Genomic DNA, 15,976 nt, shown 5'->3' on the forward strand with positions numbered 1-15,976 from the left:
CCAACTTAAATTTTGTGTTAGTATTGATGGTAGATAATGAAATATGTGTTGAAAATACCTAGGTCTGAAAATACCTATAAATACTCACAAGTTCAATGCAGTATCCACTGACTGTGCAGCACTTACCTGACAGAGGGACAGAAGATGGATGAAAAGTGACCAAGTGTAGGATTGGCCCATTCTCTTTAAATGAGTGGGGGCTGAATGGACACACTGTTATAGGAATGTGTGAAATTCATTTCCCTAAATGAGTATTTGCTTACAGCTACCTGCTCTCATCACTAGCAGGTGCCCTGATGCAGACACTGCTCACCTTTCACAGGTCTGCATTTCCCCCTGCCTGTAGCAGTGAGGACCCCCTGAGCTCTTGTGTGTTGTGTGGAGCACTGCAGACACATCCAAACCAGTTTACAGCTGTGCTGCACCTCCCCAGCCCTGTGTGGGGTTTCCATTGTGGGTTTCAAGCTGCTTGCCAGATCCTTGCATCTAATGTTTGCTGCTTGCTTGCTTTGTACTTGTCTTCCTCTTCCTCCAACAGAACATCCTCAATGGGCCTTGTTTCTTCCCAGTTTTATATTGGGATTAAAAGTGATATCTTTGTCTTTTATACTTTTCAGTGTAGTGGTCAGCTCTGTTTGTCTGTTTTTCATCTGTGGTCATGATGTGTGGTCAGCTCTGTTTCCTTTTCAGAGGTATCTGTTCCCAGGCCACCACTCCCATGAATTCTGAGACATGTCCACCACAGCCCCTGTCTGGAGTGGTTAATGACTTTGCTGAAGGAGTCTGTTAGTTGATTTGGGATTAAAACTGAACTGTTTACAAAGTAGAACACACCTGTGCTTTGGGTGTTTCTTCAAACCACTCCTGTGTGGGTGTTCCTAGATAACTTCTGTTTTTTCAATATTCCCCCATGGAGTGGATCACAGAGGGGAGGAGCAGTGTAGGCACAGTGTAAGAAGTGCTGACAGATATGGGGTCTTGCTTTTCCTGAGGAATGGGCCTAAAAACTTGATTTCTTTGTTAAAATCAGTAGAACTACCTGAGTGTGAATGTACTCCTTGACCTGAAGGAAATGTGTCAAGAACGGCTCCCAATGAAAACAAAGGAAGCAAGTGGCTTATGCTCTGTGCTGTCAAAATTAATATTGTAAAGGTAAAACACCCCTACATCTGAACTTAAAGCATTTTGCAGTAAAGGCAGTTAAATCTAAATGCATTTGGAATATATTGCAATTTTTAGAAGATGTTGGAGTATCTAGAAGAAGGAGTGTTGCTTTTTGCCTTCCCAATAAAAATACAGCTCAGGGGAGGCTGGATAGAGAGTACTCTTGTGACCCGCCTGGCAAGTTACTCTGCTTTGCCTGCAACTTCCTAAATTCAATATTTGCAAAAATTAAGGATACTCCCTTCTGCTAAGTGAGATTTCTCCTCGTTCTTTTCAAGAGATATTTGTATTTGCATTAATTATCCAATGATTGGCTTAATTTTCTAAGATTTTTATTGTGCATACACATTTATCTTTTAGAGCAGGCAGCTACTTTCAAGGTAGGCTGCTCTTGGGGAACAAAAGCTAAGTCATATATTGTCATTTTTCCTGTCATTCTGAGAACTGTGTAAGTCAATATTTAGAATTTCAAGGCATAGATCTGGATACATATAATTGGAGCCATGGCAGTTTAATAGTTAAAGTTGCAGTAAAGTCTACTTGAAATGTAGGTGAGTCCTCTTCAACACAGAGGAATAACACTCAGTGTCTTCCCTCAGCCTACAACACTCAGACCAGGAATGTTTCAAATGTTCAAAATGAATTTATCTTTTCTTGATAAATTGGTGAGTAAAAAGAATTGCTAATGCTTAGATCAAAAAATAGGTCTTTCTCCTATGTATGGCATATGCAACTTTTCCCTCTTGATTCTTATTTAAAGGTAAAAATGAAAAGTAAGTATTAAGTTTTTTAATAGAAAAGTATTTAAAGGCAATTTCCCTGGGTGTTTGTAGCTGGTGAAATCTTGTTCCTGCTTGCTGAATCAATCTGCATCATCTGTATCATCATTCAGTGATGCTCAGCAAGGCAAACAGGTTCAGAGGACTCAGTCCTGCAGTTCCACTATACGTTTATATATGGTCAGACCACCATTTCATCATCCTTGATGACTCCTATGCACCTGCTGTCTGCTTGCTTTCTTTAACTGTCATCTTTAAACTTTCATTTCCCCTCAGCAGAACTGCATAATCAGTACTTTTCTCTTACCTCTATCTTATTTACAGTAACAGTGAGCCTCAAGCATTCTGGTACCACATGGTACATTGGGAGAAACCATAAAATAGCTGTCTCTGCTTGGAAGGAGACTTATCCAAACAAAGATTATGTTTTCTCATGCAACTCATCTGTGAACAGGAAACCTGCTGAGTGTGCTAAGCAGATATACATCATTTTTTCTCATGTGGACTTGACCATAATATGTCCTATAGTGTTTTGGGTTTTTTTGTAATACAAGCCAGTGAGTCTGTGTGGCTCTGATAGCCATGAAGGTTTGCTCAAAGTTTCATGCTGGCTGAATAAACACTAGGTTGAGAAACTCCAAAGGTAGTTTCAGTATGATGCATTACTTCAAAGGTAGCATGCCAATCTCTTTTGCAAACATTGAGTAATTAAGGGATTGAGTAATTTGAGGTGAGGATTGTGGTCACCAAATCTCCCATCTGTGATGCTAGGCTGCACCTCTCCTACAAATACCAATGGTCTATCAAACTCAGGCAGTTTTAGCACCCATCACACATTTTTTAGTCTTGAGCAATGCTCTTTGCTGTTCTGGATAAGTGTTGAGCATGGTTATTTCTTCTATTTGCATTCTTTATAGCTCTTTTCTCTTGGATAAGACCAAGATACAGAAGGTTGTTTTGCTAGAATAGATTGACCAACACATCCCCTTTTCCCTGCTTGTTCCTTTTTCACAGCTGTAAAAGAGCAGACAGAACATATGAAAAGCCTAGAAAATTCTGCCATGGAAAGGTTTGTCCAGAGACCTTCATTCTACCGAGAGAAAGGGCAATCTCAAGTGTAGAGGACAGCTGCTGCATTTCTAGGGACGTTTTGAGACCCGTTGTTTAAGGTTTGGGTCAAATTTCCCAGCTATTAAGAATTTATGAATAGGGCTATCTTTTCTAAATATCAAATCCCTACAATTAAGTCTAATTCTTCCAAAGAAACATGTGACCTACATTTTATAAAGGGATTTCCATGGTTCCAGGACATCTTTTAATAGGGATTATTAAAATTGTTGTTCTCAATCTTTTTGGTTTCATACCATTTTTCCCCCTCCATCAAGAAATTACCTCTGGGTTTGAGCAAATCAGCAACATGTTGGAACTCAGAAGGCTATACCAGACAAAAAGGAACCCATAAGATATATGGCCCCTTCCAAACTCACATGAATTAACCTGTACCTGCTGTGATGTTTGCAGGAAGATAGGTCAGATTAAGACGGAAAATAATCAAACAACAAATTTTGCTTAACAGCTGCAAGGGTTGTAAGCCTTGAGGAACATGACTGTCAGAAGTGCTGAGGAACTGCTTCTGCCATTGGCTGCCTCTTGAAATTGTTGGTGCTTAGCTCCAGGAATAACTGGAATCATAATACATTGTCTTGTGAACAGTGGCAGGTGGATGCCAGCAATATTTATAAAGAGACCTCTAGCCCTAAACTGTCAGACTGCAGAAGGAAGAGTGTTAAATTCTAATCTCTGATTTACAAGTCTGGCAGCATACACTATTCACATGGTGTGTGATTTGAATAATGATGCATCTACTCCTGATCTCATTAACCCTGATCTAATCCAGGATCTTATTTCATTAATTCCTGCAAGCTTTCATACAACTGGTTACACAAACAAACAAAGCCCTAGAAGTCCTGTAACACTGTAATTATCTTTCCCTCTAAATATTTTCATGATCCTTTATTTTTGTCTTGAAAAAAGTTTCAGCTTGTCTTTTAAAATATCTTCAAGAATCTCAGTTTTAATTTTACATGCAGTGGAATTCCCTGACACTTCCCCTCCCCAGGGCTCAGTGGATTTCTCTGCATAACCTTAATAACTGCGTGCTGCAGAGGGTTGAGCAATTGTGTTAGTTCAATAGAGTATTTGGTGAGAGGTCTGTCAAAAACAATGGGAGTGTCTGTAATTTACCCGTACCTTTTTATGGCACAGTTCTTCATTCTATAATGCAGAATTATGTGTTTGAAGACCTCTGTAGAAATTTGTACAATTTTTCATTACTTGCTAATTGGATAGAAAAATGGCTGTTTGGACCATCACCAAGGGTTTTTAAAGTGTGGTTGAAATGAAAATTTTGAAGTTGTGTGCAGCTGTATATTATGTATTTTGCATGTTTTTGTGTAGCACAATGACTTCCTTTCAGTTTGTGTGGTTTGTTTTTAGTTGTTGTTTCTTTTTCACTGTGCAACATAATTTAGAAAAGACAAATCCTTTATTAAAAACACCTTACATATTATTTTAAACAGAGAATGCAAGATACTGAGTGAGTCAGTTAATGTTCTCATTAGGAAATCCTGCTGTTAAGGATCATCTGGTTTGTGATAGGATTTTGCATAAAGGATTTATGTTACTTTGTCTCTTTCTAAACTTGTCTGTGTCACAGAGATGGCTTATCTGCTTATCTAACATGTTACAATTTGTGATAATGTCTCCCTGCACTTTTTTTCCCTAAGACTGTATGTTGTTGCTTTTTTTTCTGTATTGGTCATCTCTTCAAATTGGTATGGTTGTGAGAAGGAACATAAATACAAGAGAAGTTTCACATTTTATATATATATATGCTAATATGCACAGGGTTTTTTTTATACTGACAACAGAAATATTTTTACTATATGAAATATCCATTTTTGAATGTCTAAAACTGTAATCTGTTACATTTTTTAATAAGGCCAGGTGTCTTTGGGGAGAAGCTCTTAGCTTGCTAAATTCTGGCATGTCCCACTCTCTACTCAAAGAAATGAGAAATGACATGGCACTTTCAAGCAAAGTTAACAATGCTTCTAATAGCTGGGTGAAAATGGAACCTTTGTGAGAAGAAATTTATTTTTATTTGAAACTGCTTGAGTAATTTAATTCTGCTGGAGGTGAATTTAAGCTCTGGGGAGAGATGGCTGAGAAGTACCTTTAGTGCCTCCCCACAGTATCCAAGGATGCAGGGAGAGCACACGAGTGTTTCTGAGCAGCTGCAGAGATGTGTGTGTGTGTGTGCTGAGAACACTGGGCAGCTGAAATGCACACAGATGTACTGTGCTATTGCAGACACAGGTGAAAGGCAGCAGTTCCAGCTGATAAAAGCCTGGCTGGCCATCCATTGTCATGAAGGTTACAGAGGTAGGGGAAGAAAATGCCAGTTAGAGAGTCTGGTTGTGGAGCATCTTCCCCATGGCTGCAACAGTGCCTTCTGCCCTTAATCCCATTGCTCACATATGTTGCTAAATAGGTAAAACAAAACAAATTCCCAGCCCCAGATGAAAACTGGGAAGGAGTGTGTGCTGCAGGGGTTCATGGGCAGACTACTCCACAGCAATATGAAGTCAGACAGTTGCTTCCAGTTCATCTGCAGGTTGAGAGACCTGCTGCAGTCGTACAGTGTGATTCTCTGGGAGGTTTCTGAAATGCAAAGTCTGTGTCAGCTCTGCCCACTCTAAATCTCAGAGTCTTTGGGTCATCATCTCTCAAGTGTCTCATACATGGATGGTGTGTCCCTCTGTTCTGGTGACAAGGTGACAGGTTTGGTTTTCCTCACCCCTTTAATAAATTTATAACAAACTTCTGTTTTGTATTTTTCACCTACTTTGCGTAACCTACACATAAAGATCAACAAATGTACTTGCTGTTTTTCAAAGTCTTCCTTAGAGGTGTCTTGTCACAGTGTGTACAAAATGCTAAGTGCTCATGCACCCGGCCTGTGCCAATCACTTCTGCTTCTTCGTGCTTCCTGCCATCTGCTGTGTCTGCTCATCAGTTATGCTTTGCTCACACCTACGTTGGGAGGCCTCAGAGAGAGGTGCTGTCATTTGAAAAAAATAGGTCAGGATGAATTGAGTGGCTTGGAGTGGCATCCAGCACCCAGCACACCATGGTTTTCCTATTTCCCTTCTTTTATTGCTCTAATTATAATTTTCAGTCTTGGTCTGTTAAGTGCATTAAGATGTAATGAATTGCTTCTTCTGGTGGTAGAGAAGCTGATCACTGATGTAGCCAAGCATGTCTCCAAAACCCAAACCACAATGTGCAGAGGGTGTATTCTTTTTCTTCCTGGCTTTCTCTGAGACAGGTGGTGTTTTGTGATTCTTTGTTTTAAAATGTGCTCTCTACATTTCTTACTGTTGTATTCCTTGCTGTTTCTCGTAGTCTCCGTCTCCCTTCCCCCTCCACCCCCCTCCATGTTTCTTTAATCATGTTTCTTTAATCTTGTCTTTTCTAGTAATTAAAAAAAACCCACAGTAAACTAATTGGTATAGGTGAATATGAGCTGTCTCCTTTTGAACTGAAGTACAAAGTGTGAGGCTAAGGGATTTTAAAAGATTTTCTGGAGCTGAGCGAATGCAGAAACACACTTATGTTCACAGACAAGCAGAGCTGAAAGATTGCACAAGACTCAACAAATCTGAGAGTTTTCTTAATTTTATTATAAAGCAGGCACTCATCTCTCTAGAAGTACAAGGCTTTCTACCTGTGTAAGAGTGTAAATCCTATCCAGACGATCTTTACTTATCAGAAGGATGTAAAAAAGATGTAACAAATAACATAACAAATCTGTATCAAAAATGAAGAATGTGGAGATTATTGAAAAGAGGAGTTTGAGTTTACTGTAGAGTACTGGTCACTGATGTGTACAAGAGGAACAGAGGATTTAGGAGTGGCACAGTGTGGCTTCCTGTATTATGGAGGGCTTTGTAGCTTGGGCATCTCTGGCTGGGATAAAGAGGAGAGTTCAGACATGGATGTCACAGAGAAGTAACAGCAGTTAGGAAGGAGCAGGCTGCACTGTGCCTTCAGTGCACAGTGCTTTCATGGTTAATGTAGAATACACTGGATGTAGGAGTTAATTTTTTTTTCATAATAACTGCTGGTTTGTCGCTTCATAATAAATTTGTTTGTTGCCAGTTGTTTGCATTAAATCTGACCTATTAATTTTTTTACATTGGTGTTTTCAATTTTCCCGCTATTATCTCAAAAGTCTGAGGGATGACCTTTGTTATAAGTAAAGTTTATAAATAAAATTAGTACCAAAATGAGTATTTAAATGTTCAAAGAACAATGTTCATGACAGATGGGCTGTAGAAGCCTTTACCTATGGCAGTGTAATGAATTTATGATTGTGCAGGCTGGTTCTGTGTGTACAGTAGGCAGGGGAGCAGAGTCCTGACAGGAAAGGCCTTTCCATCTGAGAAGCAAGGGTGGCACTATGGGCTTACCTGAGCAGCCATGAAAGCAGCACTTCTGGCTGTGTTCAAGGCTTTATTTGTGCTAGGGAGAGCAAATCAGTGCATCTGTTTTATGTAACACAACAAGAAAAACAAAGGAGGGTAAAGCAGGTCAGAGTCCTCATCCTTAAGGTACCTGTTCTGCTGGAGTAGATATGCTATTCAGTATGTAAAACTTGGTGAGCAAATAACATTTTCTCTGTCAAGCCATAAATCAGATAGCAGTCATGTGAGCCACAGAAATAGACTTGATTTTAAAGGCCAGATACAGAAACGAAAGAGAGGTTTAGGAGGCTGTGGTTAGAGAACTAGGCAGTACTGGCACAAACCAGGAGGCTCATGAACCATAACTCGTGGGGTTTTTTGCTTGGCTTTTTTTTTTCTCTCTGTCACATGCCTGACAGCTGGGAACATGTTTCCTATAAACTTGGGATCAGCTGATAGCGGAAAAAGGAGAGAGGATGTGGAATCCTGCAGCAGTGAAACAAGACCATAGCTTTTGTCATGTGTGCAGAGGCAGTTTGGGATCTGTGCCTCTGTTAGAAGCTGGGGGTCACCCCTACAAAGCACAATTTCCAAACCATCCTTCCCCCTCTGCTTGGTGACAGAGCCACTGGTGGGTGTCTCCTGTCACAACCAGCTGATGAGGAGTTCTGAGTCTTGATCACGGAGCTTGAAGGTCCCATGTCCTCTCTCTGTGTCTTGGGCCTGGCATTGCCCTAGAAAGGAGAAACTAAAAGCTAGTCATGCTTTTAGTTTCTGGAAGCATGGAAAAGAAAAGCTAGATGGTTTCTTATTTCTCTCTGAAATGTTGTCATTTTGCTTTTTAACAGAATGTAAAGCTCATGCTATGAAAGTATACTGGATTTTAGTGCAGGCAACATCTTTCTGGTTGAAAATAATTTTTGTCTTGATTCTAGTTCAGTTGCTGGGAAAGTTTGTTCCAACCTTACTTCAGGATACATTGTTTATTTATATTAGAATGACAAGATTCTTGAAAATCAGAGTCACATTTCTAACTAAGGACATTTATAATTATTCAATAACTCTTAACTAGTTTTAGTGAAAATGTCACAGGAAATTACTTAGGAGGACTAAATATTAAATTGATGTACTGTGCAGCAGAGTTCTATTTTGAAGCATTTAATAATTGAATGATTGAACTCATGTATTCTTTGAAGTTACGGACACTCTCTGCAGGAAATCAAGGTGGCAGTTGTCTCTTGGAATGTAAAGTATGGTTTTTGAGAAAAGGGATTGAAGGAAAAACATTCTATATCTCAGAGGGCTCAAAGTGCTCCTGACATTTCCATTGTCATCTTTCCATAATTCAAATGTGTTGCATTGTTTCCTCTTTGCTGTGTATGATTCCTGGCTCTTATTTCTGCTCCCATATTTGGCTTCAAGCAGGGCACATGCTACAGATTTTAGAATTGTGAAAGACTCATTCTTTCTCAGCTTTCAACTCTTTCATTATGCATGTGTCTTGTTTTCAAAAGCTTTGATTTTTATTAAACCTCTTGCTCCCAGGATGCAAGAACAGTTGTTCCCTTCATATGGAAGCCACAGATAAATCACCTTGTAGTCTGATAGTGATTCTTCTCATAATTTTTCATGGCTTCCAACAGTTTTGAGGAATGAAGTGTTGGCTTTAGGATTTTGTACCTGCAGCAGTACAAAAAATCATTTTGTTGCATTTAGAGTCATGGAAAAGGTTGCAGCAATTTCCTCAAATGTTTTCAGCTGAGTGTTTCCTGTAAAGGTCAGAACTGTTATAGTAAAAAAAACTTGAAACTTTGGCATAGTGAGAATGGCAGAAATTCTTGTACTTTCCTAACTGTAACTTTTATGGCTGACCTAATTCAAGAATTTGCTCTAACTTCAAGGAAGCTTTTTGATAGAGGGGTGGAAGCATCATCATGTAAACGCATATAAATAGAGGAAACTTGTTCCTTGAAATGTAATAAATGATTCAATTCTGAGAAAAAAAGCTAGGTCTTGCAAACAGCAGTAGAAAAACTATGTTTTCTCTTTGAAAGCTGTTAACTGTTCTTTTTCCTCTCTTCAGAATGACAAAGCATGTGTCATTCCAATGAGTAACAGTTTTTTACTTACAAAAGATAAAGTGCTTAATTTATAAATTTTAATTGTGTTTAATTTTTAAATTTTAGATGTTGAAATGGCCATTTAATAGGGTATACTTGAATATACTGTATTTTCCTATGTGGTGGACTTTCATCACACTATGTAATTTGTTGTTATTTGAAGTTTTGTCACGTTGTAAAGCTGATGAGCTTAGGGATAACATCTTTCAAATTTCCTGTGGCTTATACTGATGTAGGATAGGATTAGAGAAGATCCAAATAAAAACAGCTCAGTATTGTTTAGATTTTGTGTTTCTTTGGAGAAAATATATTTCAAAGTTTGCTAGAAGAAAAGAATCTTTTCACAGTGATTTGGCTGTTGATATCTATGCAATATGGTTGAATCCTAGTTACAAAAAAGTAGTATTTTTTAATGTATTAAAAGGGTGTACAAATTTTAAGGGCCTTTATGCCCTCATAACATCTTTGAAATCATAATATTGCATGGAATGAAGCCTAGTTTATTTTTAAAGTTCACAATTACTTTTTTTCAGTATTTCTCAGACTGAGGATGCTTCTTCCGAGTAAGAACTGCTTATCATACTGGAATCACACTGAAACCCACGGAGATGGGAGGTGGGAGCTGTCTTAAAATTTCTGACATCAAGAAAGCCTCTTTTAGGTTTAGTGGTTGAAATGCAAGGTTACTTACTTAAGGGTTGGGTTCCTGAGGCATAGCCTGTTGAAAATGATCTGCTATTAACTGAACCTGCAGTTATCTCTGTGTGGGCTAGGAAAGAAGTGCATCATTTAGATCCATGAAATTTATACTGGGCAGTGCTCCAAAACCAAGAACCAAATAGTCCCAAAGATTAGGTTTAGAGATATTTTCGAAGCTGTTGGCACTGTGAAAGCCTACCTCTGCAAATGGCTTGTGTGAGTGAGACAGCTGCTCATTCTGCAGAAACATCTCACAGGAGCTGAGAGGTAAAGAGCCAAGCACTGCACTCAGGATCTCTCTGAGCTTCTTCTCCTGAGGCTCTTTGTGGGGTTTCCATTGACATCTATCTTGTGAACTTTATTCTGGGAGGGGCTGTCACGGTTGCCAAGCCTGTTCCAAATATTGTCAGCACAGGGATTGCTGGTGAAGGTTCTCACGCTGTGTCCCTTGCAGGAGACCCAGCATGGCACGCATGTCCGGCTGTACCAGTCCACCCACCCTGTTCCACCCAAGGGCAGATTGAGTAGTGGTTGTGTCTGATCAGGGTGTGAATATATCTGCTGAAGTCAAAATAAAAACCAGAAACCAGTGAAAAAGTTTTGGTCAGGAGGTGCACTGAAGTCCTTGCTGGGCAGGCAGCAGGTTGATCTTTTCCCAGTATTTTTGGGTTGATCTTTTCCCAGTATTTGTTGATATTTTCCCAGTACAATGTAGTCCAATATCTTACCTGTCTAGTTTCTCCTCTCCTTTATTACACAAGCTTCTTTTTCAAGACATAGCACTTCCTGAACTTGAAACTGGACTATTAGTTTCTGTTCATCCTCCTTTAGCATTTAAATTCAGATGTTCTTCAACTACTTATAGCAGATTGAGAACTTCTATCCTAACTGGAAGTTTGCTTTCTACTTATTTGTGTACATGGAATTTCTAATAAAAAAAAATAATATCTGCAAACTTCAACTTGAAATCAGAACTGGAAATAGATTTTGTCATACACTGGGGAAAGTTCCCACAAGCCACCTTTGATATGCATGGGTTTGCAAGCTCATTTGCTTACTCTTTCCTCGTGTGGTAGGCTTCAACTCCTTGCAGATCTGGAAGGACTGGGTTACATAGAGAGATTTCTGTAACTGTTACTGATAAAGTACTAAGTTTTTAGGGCCATTGTAGTTCATTTACCAAATATGCCAGGTAGTCATGTTCAGTATACTTTTTGCAGTAAAATAAAGTGAGCTTTAAAGTAAAAATAAAAATAAAGTTACTTGGTATATTTCTTTCACCAGAGTTGTTTATGTTTGTTTTCACTTCATTTTTCAAGAATAAATGCAATTTTGAGTAAGGCATTATGGTATTTTAGAATAATAATCTATTTTTTTACAGCAGATTAGAGTGGGGATATATGTAAAAGGTTATGTCAATATTTCTGAATTTAATAGCACCAAGATTCCCTTTGGCCTGAGGATAAGGGTGCCTAACTGTGTTTTGAGCCACAGCTGAAGAAAAGTTCTGAAATCCTGAATTCCCCATGGGTGAGCACTGCAGAAGAGAAGACAGCAAGGAGGCAGGAGAACACATACTAGAGAGAGGAGAAGGGCTGTAATATTGGCACAAGTGTTTGCTGCAGGCTACAGGGGTGAGGCTGATGGAGGCTGGGGCATTTGTTAGGTTTTGTTTATAAGTTTTTAGTCTTGTGCTGTAGACTAAGACCAGGAATTGAAAAGATGTGCAAAGGTTTTAAAGCTGGCATTGCTTACTGCAGAATGCATCCTCAGCCACTTAGGTTTGGGCTTCCCATAGGGTATTGCTAAGTATGAATATGTTTCTGATAAAATTTTAGCTTAGTAGGGCTAGATTGATCTTTACTTGATTTCTGTTTCATTATTTAGACAATTCTCCACTTTTTCTTTCAACTCCCTCCCGGGTCTGTAATTTCAGGTTGCTGGGGTTGATCATGTCATGTTATTCTGGGCAGTAGCTATGAAAGATTATGGCCCTTCTCATGAGCATCAAAGGCAACAGTAATGAAAAGCAGCTCAAACAAATGTTAGAAAGGCACACAAAAAACGAAGTCCTTGGACAGTTTTGGTAACTGCAAGGTGCCTAACCTTCTGTATGAATTTTGGCTTAGTGGACACTCAGCACGTGTGTCTTTCTTCTTTCCACAAATAGTGGATGAGAAGGAAATGCAAGACTCCCCACCCTACAGGCAAATGCCAGTTTTTGGGAGTTGTCTTGTATTCCTTTGCTTTTTTCAGGAGCCAAACAAGGCTTTCTCAAAAAGCTGTCAGCAGCAGCAAAGGCATCAGTGTTATTCAGCTGGAGACTAGAGGGTACAGCATTGTTTTCTGTTATAGCAGACAATTTTCTCTGTCAGTTTTGAAGTTGCAAAAGGACTTCTACAGTTAAAAAATATAGTACTGCTGTTTCAGAATTTGTGAGTTGAAGATTTAATTACATTCTGACATAAAGAATGAAAAATAACACAGTAATTAATAACACAGGAAGTAAGTTCTGGGAAGATGGGGTCTTCCATAGGATGTTGTCTTGTGGTCCTGTTCACATGAGAATGCTGTTTGACTCACAAATTCTGTTTAAATGGCAGATAATTTTTAAATAGAGTTTGTCACCTAGCTGCAAAATAGATGTAAAGCTCTGGGTGAAGTAATTTATTATACATTTTAATTTTTAAGGCTGTGAAAAAGAAGCTTGTGGAATAATGTACGTGTTAAGTCTAGTCCACCTCTTTTAGAAAGTGATATATTCTTGTAAATGCATACAGTGTTCTTAAATTCTCACATGGTTCACTTTTTTACCAGAACTATGAACAATATTTCTTCTAACAACAGCAGCATCTATCACAGAGATATGACACACATTTCATACACATATTCACATTTGTTATTTCAGTTATTGTGGTTACTCTGAGGAGTTGTCTCTTAGATACTATTTTACCAGTGTGATGGCAGTAGATAAAGGATTTACTGTACCTGCTATAGGCAGTAATTTATAAAAGTTTTATCTCTCCTAATGTACTGATACACAGAAAATATTTTGGGCAGATATAGAAAACTGTATTAATGTTGCATAGTTTATGAGTCAGCTTTGAAATAATAACTGTTTTGGGGAAATAAAAGGTAAAAATTTATGAGATTCAGATTTAAGGTGCATCTTACAGAGAATAAGTTAAAAATTCTTGCTTTGCTCGATGCTGTTCACAGATGACAGCTTCAGAAACTTCAAATAGAAATGTACTTTCTATGCTTTAGTGCTCATGTCTGATATGCTGAAAATCTAAATAAGATCTACAGTATTTCCTGTGTATGTACAATGCTGTGGGGTGGTGGAAGTTGATCCTGCACTGGTTTGTAGAAGAGGGCAGTGAATGTAAGAGAGGTGGAAGAGAGAAAGAGATGTAGTGGTTTTTGTAATGGGAAGAGACATCACCTGTCTCTAATGCCTGTTTAATGTAGATCTCATCAAATTTGCAGATGATATCAAACTGGGGGAGCAGCTGGCATGCTTGAAGGCAGGGTTGCTCTTCAGAGGGCCCCAGACAGGAACATTATGGAATCCAGCAAGGACAAATACCAGTTCTTGCCCTGGGAAGGAGGAATGCTGGCAGCTCTGCAGAGTGGGACCTGATAAATTTGGGAGCAACTCTGCTGAAAAGGACCTGTGGGTCCTGGTGGGCAGCAACATAAACACGTGCCAGTCTTGTACCCTGGCACCAGCACAGTGAACAACATCATGGGCTGCATTAATAGCCTGCAGATTGAGGGAAGTGGAAATCCTTTTTTACCTGGCACTCATAAGTCCATATCCAGAATACAACATAAGTCCACATCCAGAATACAGCATCCCATTTTGTGGATGGGATGAGAATTTTGCATAAAGGGAAGATATTGATGAGCCAAAGCAAGTTCTGTGGCTGTGGAAGCTGGACCACATGCTCCCTAAGGAGATGCTAAGGGAGGTGTGGGCTTGTTCAGCCTGAAAACAGGGTTTTGGGCGACTTTCTGCTCCATAAAAATTGTTATCCAGGAGATAGTGACACACCCTTCACAGTGATGCCTGGTGGGCAGGACAGGAGAGAGCAGATGGGACTTGAGAAGAAAGTTCTAGGCAAGATGTAAGGAAAATCTTTGTCACTAAAGTCAGTCAAGCAGTGGGCTGCTACAGCCTCTGTCCTTTGAGATTTTCAAAACCCAGCTGCTCAAATAGCCTTGAACAGCCTGGTCACCTCAGCTCAAGGTGACCCTGCTTTGAACTGAATTGGAGGAGGGACCTTCTGAGCTCTCTCTCAGCCTGAGTGGCTCTGTGGCTCTAGGACAAAGCTTGGAGGCAAAACTCTTTTTTTTTTCCTTATATTTTGGGTCGTGGTTATAAGCAAATGGTTCAGCCTCTGTAGTGTGTCAGTCACCTGTCTAGAAAGTGGAGGCAATGCTATTTGTTTTCTTCAGTGGCGTTTCAATATAAGATATATGAAAGGTGATGATATTTTGGATGCTTTGTCACAGTGGGTATGGACAGCAATACAGGCTTCTAAAGTCTGCCTAAGAAGCTGATAGAGAGGGTACTGTGCATCTTTAGCAGTAGCTGTGAAGCTATTTTCTGTGGATTTACTTTCATGAAACCCCACCATATATATTTTTGATATATATTGTCAATCCCCTTAAAAGGTAGTGAGCAGCAAAATGTGTCAGTGTTAGCAACAGCTCTGACAGCAGTCTTGCTATATGCTGCTGCCAATTATGGTAACATTTGTCATATTTTCCTAATTAATAGTTTTTTTTCCTGCTATGGTGGTTGTTTCTGTGGTCTTCTCATTGGAGGGGAAGCAGGCTTAGCTGCCTTTACATCAGGAGCACTGTGCTGGTTCTGCCCTATGTATCAAATGTACAGCTCACTGCTTGATAAACGGAGACATTTATTTTTCCCCCCCTCACACTTTTCAGCTTTGGTGATCTTTATTAAGAGATTTTTAAAGCTATTCTACAATTTTCATGCATAGATAAGGAGTTTTTTTTTTTTTAAAAACAAAAAACCACAATAGTGCCCATTGGAAAAGGTTGCTGAAAATTGCTTTCTTTTTGTGACATTGCAACTTTGTAAGAGTCTTTGAGGTAACATTAGAGCAGCCAGAGGTATGTACATAGAAGTTTTAAGAAATCTTGGGAGCTTGAGATTTTGAATATTCTGTAATACCTTTTTTTAAACTGGTTCTTTTTTTCTCTTTTCCCTCTCTACCTGTCTTCTGCAGGAAATAAAGAAAGACATGAAGAAAGAAAATACTGCCAACAAACCACCAGAGAAGCCTATAAATGAAGTTTCCAATGGAAGCCCTTTATTGTTGTCTGAGACAATTATTAGAACCAACAAAAAAGGTATAGTATATGGACATTAAATGCAGATTAAATTCAGACCCTCCAAAGACCAAAATGTAAACCTTCCATTTCTAGAAATGAAGCTAGAGTCTATTTAACTGAAAAGGCATGGCAGGAATAATAATAGAAAAAAAAATCTTTGTCCTCTTGGACTGGCATATATGGCTGCGTGTCTAATATTTCCACTTTAATTTGCACAGACATCCCCCTTTTTCAGGAAATCCCTCCTCCATAAATTTAATTAAGGAAAGTTGTATGAGGAGATTGCTAAAGCTTATTAAAGTAAGGAAGTGGCAGCTTG

General features: G+C 39.1%; 1 protein-coding gene across 3 annotated transcripts in view; it reads left to right on the forward strand.

Annotated features, from left to right (window-relative positions):
- SH3KBP1 (SH3 domain containing kinase binding protein 1) overlaps window positions 1–15,976 on the forward strand; it is a 186,165-nt gene that overhangs the window by 36,984 nt on the left and 133,205 nt on the right. For 2 of the 3 annotated variants that reach the window (XR_004082289.1, XM_031061203.1), the window contains exon 2: window positions 15,552–15,675. Coding sequence is in view for 2 of the 3 variants with exons in the window: in XM_031061203.1 (XP_030917063.1) it covers window positions 15,552–15,675 (124 nt within the window). In the remaining variant the exon portion in view is untranslated. Of the gene's footprint in view, window positions 1–15,398; window positions 15,406–15,551; window positions 15,676–15,976 lie in introns of those variants that run through there. The other variant, XM_031061204.1, reaches the window with a different exon arrangement.

The sequence above is a fragment of the Geospiza fortis genome, unplaced genomic scaffold (genome assembly GCF_000277835.1).
Source record: "Geospiza fortis unplaced genomic scaffold, GeoFor_1.0 scaffold285, whole genome shotgun sequence".
NCBI lineage: Eukaryota > Metazoa > Chordata > Aves > Passeriformes > Thraupidae > Geospiza > Geospiza fortis.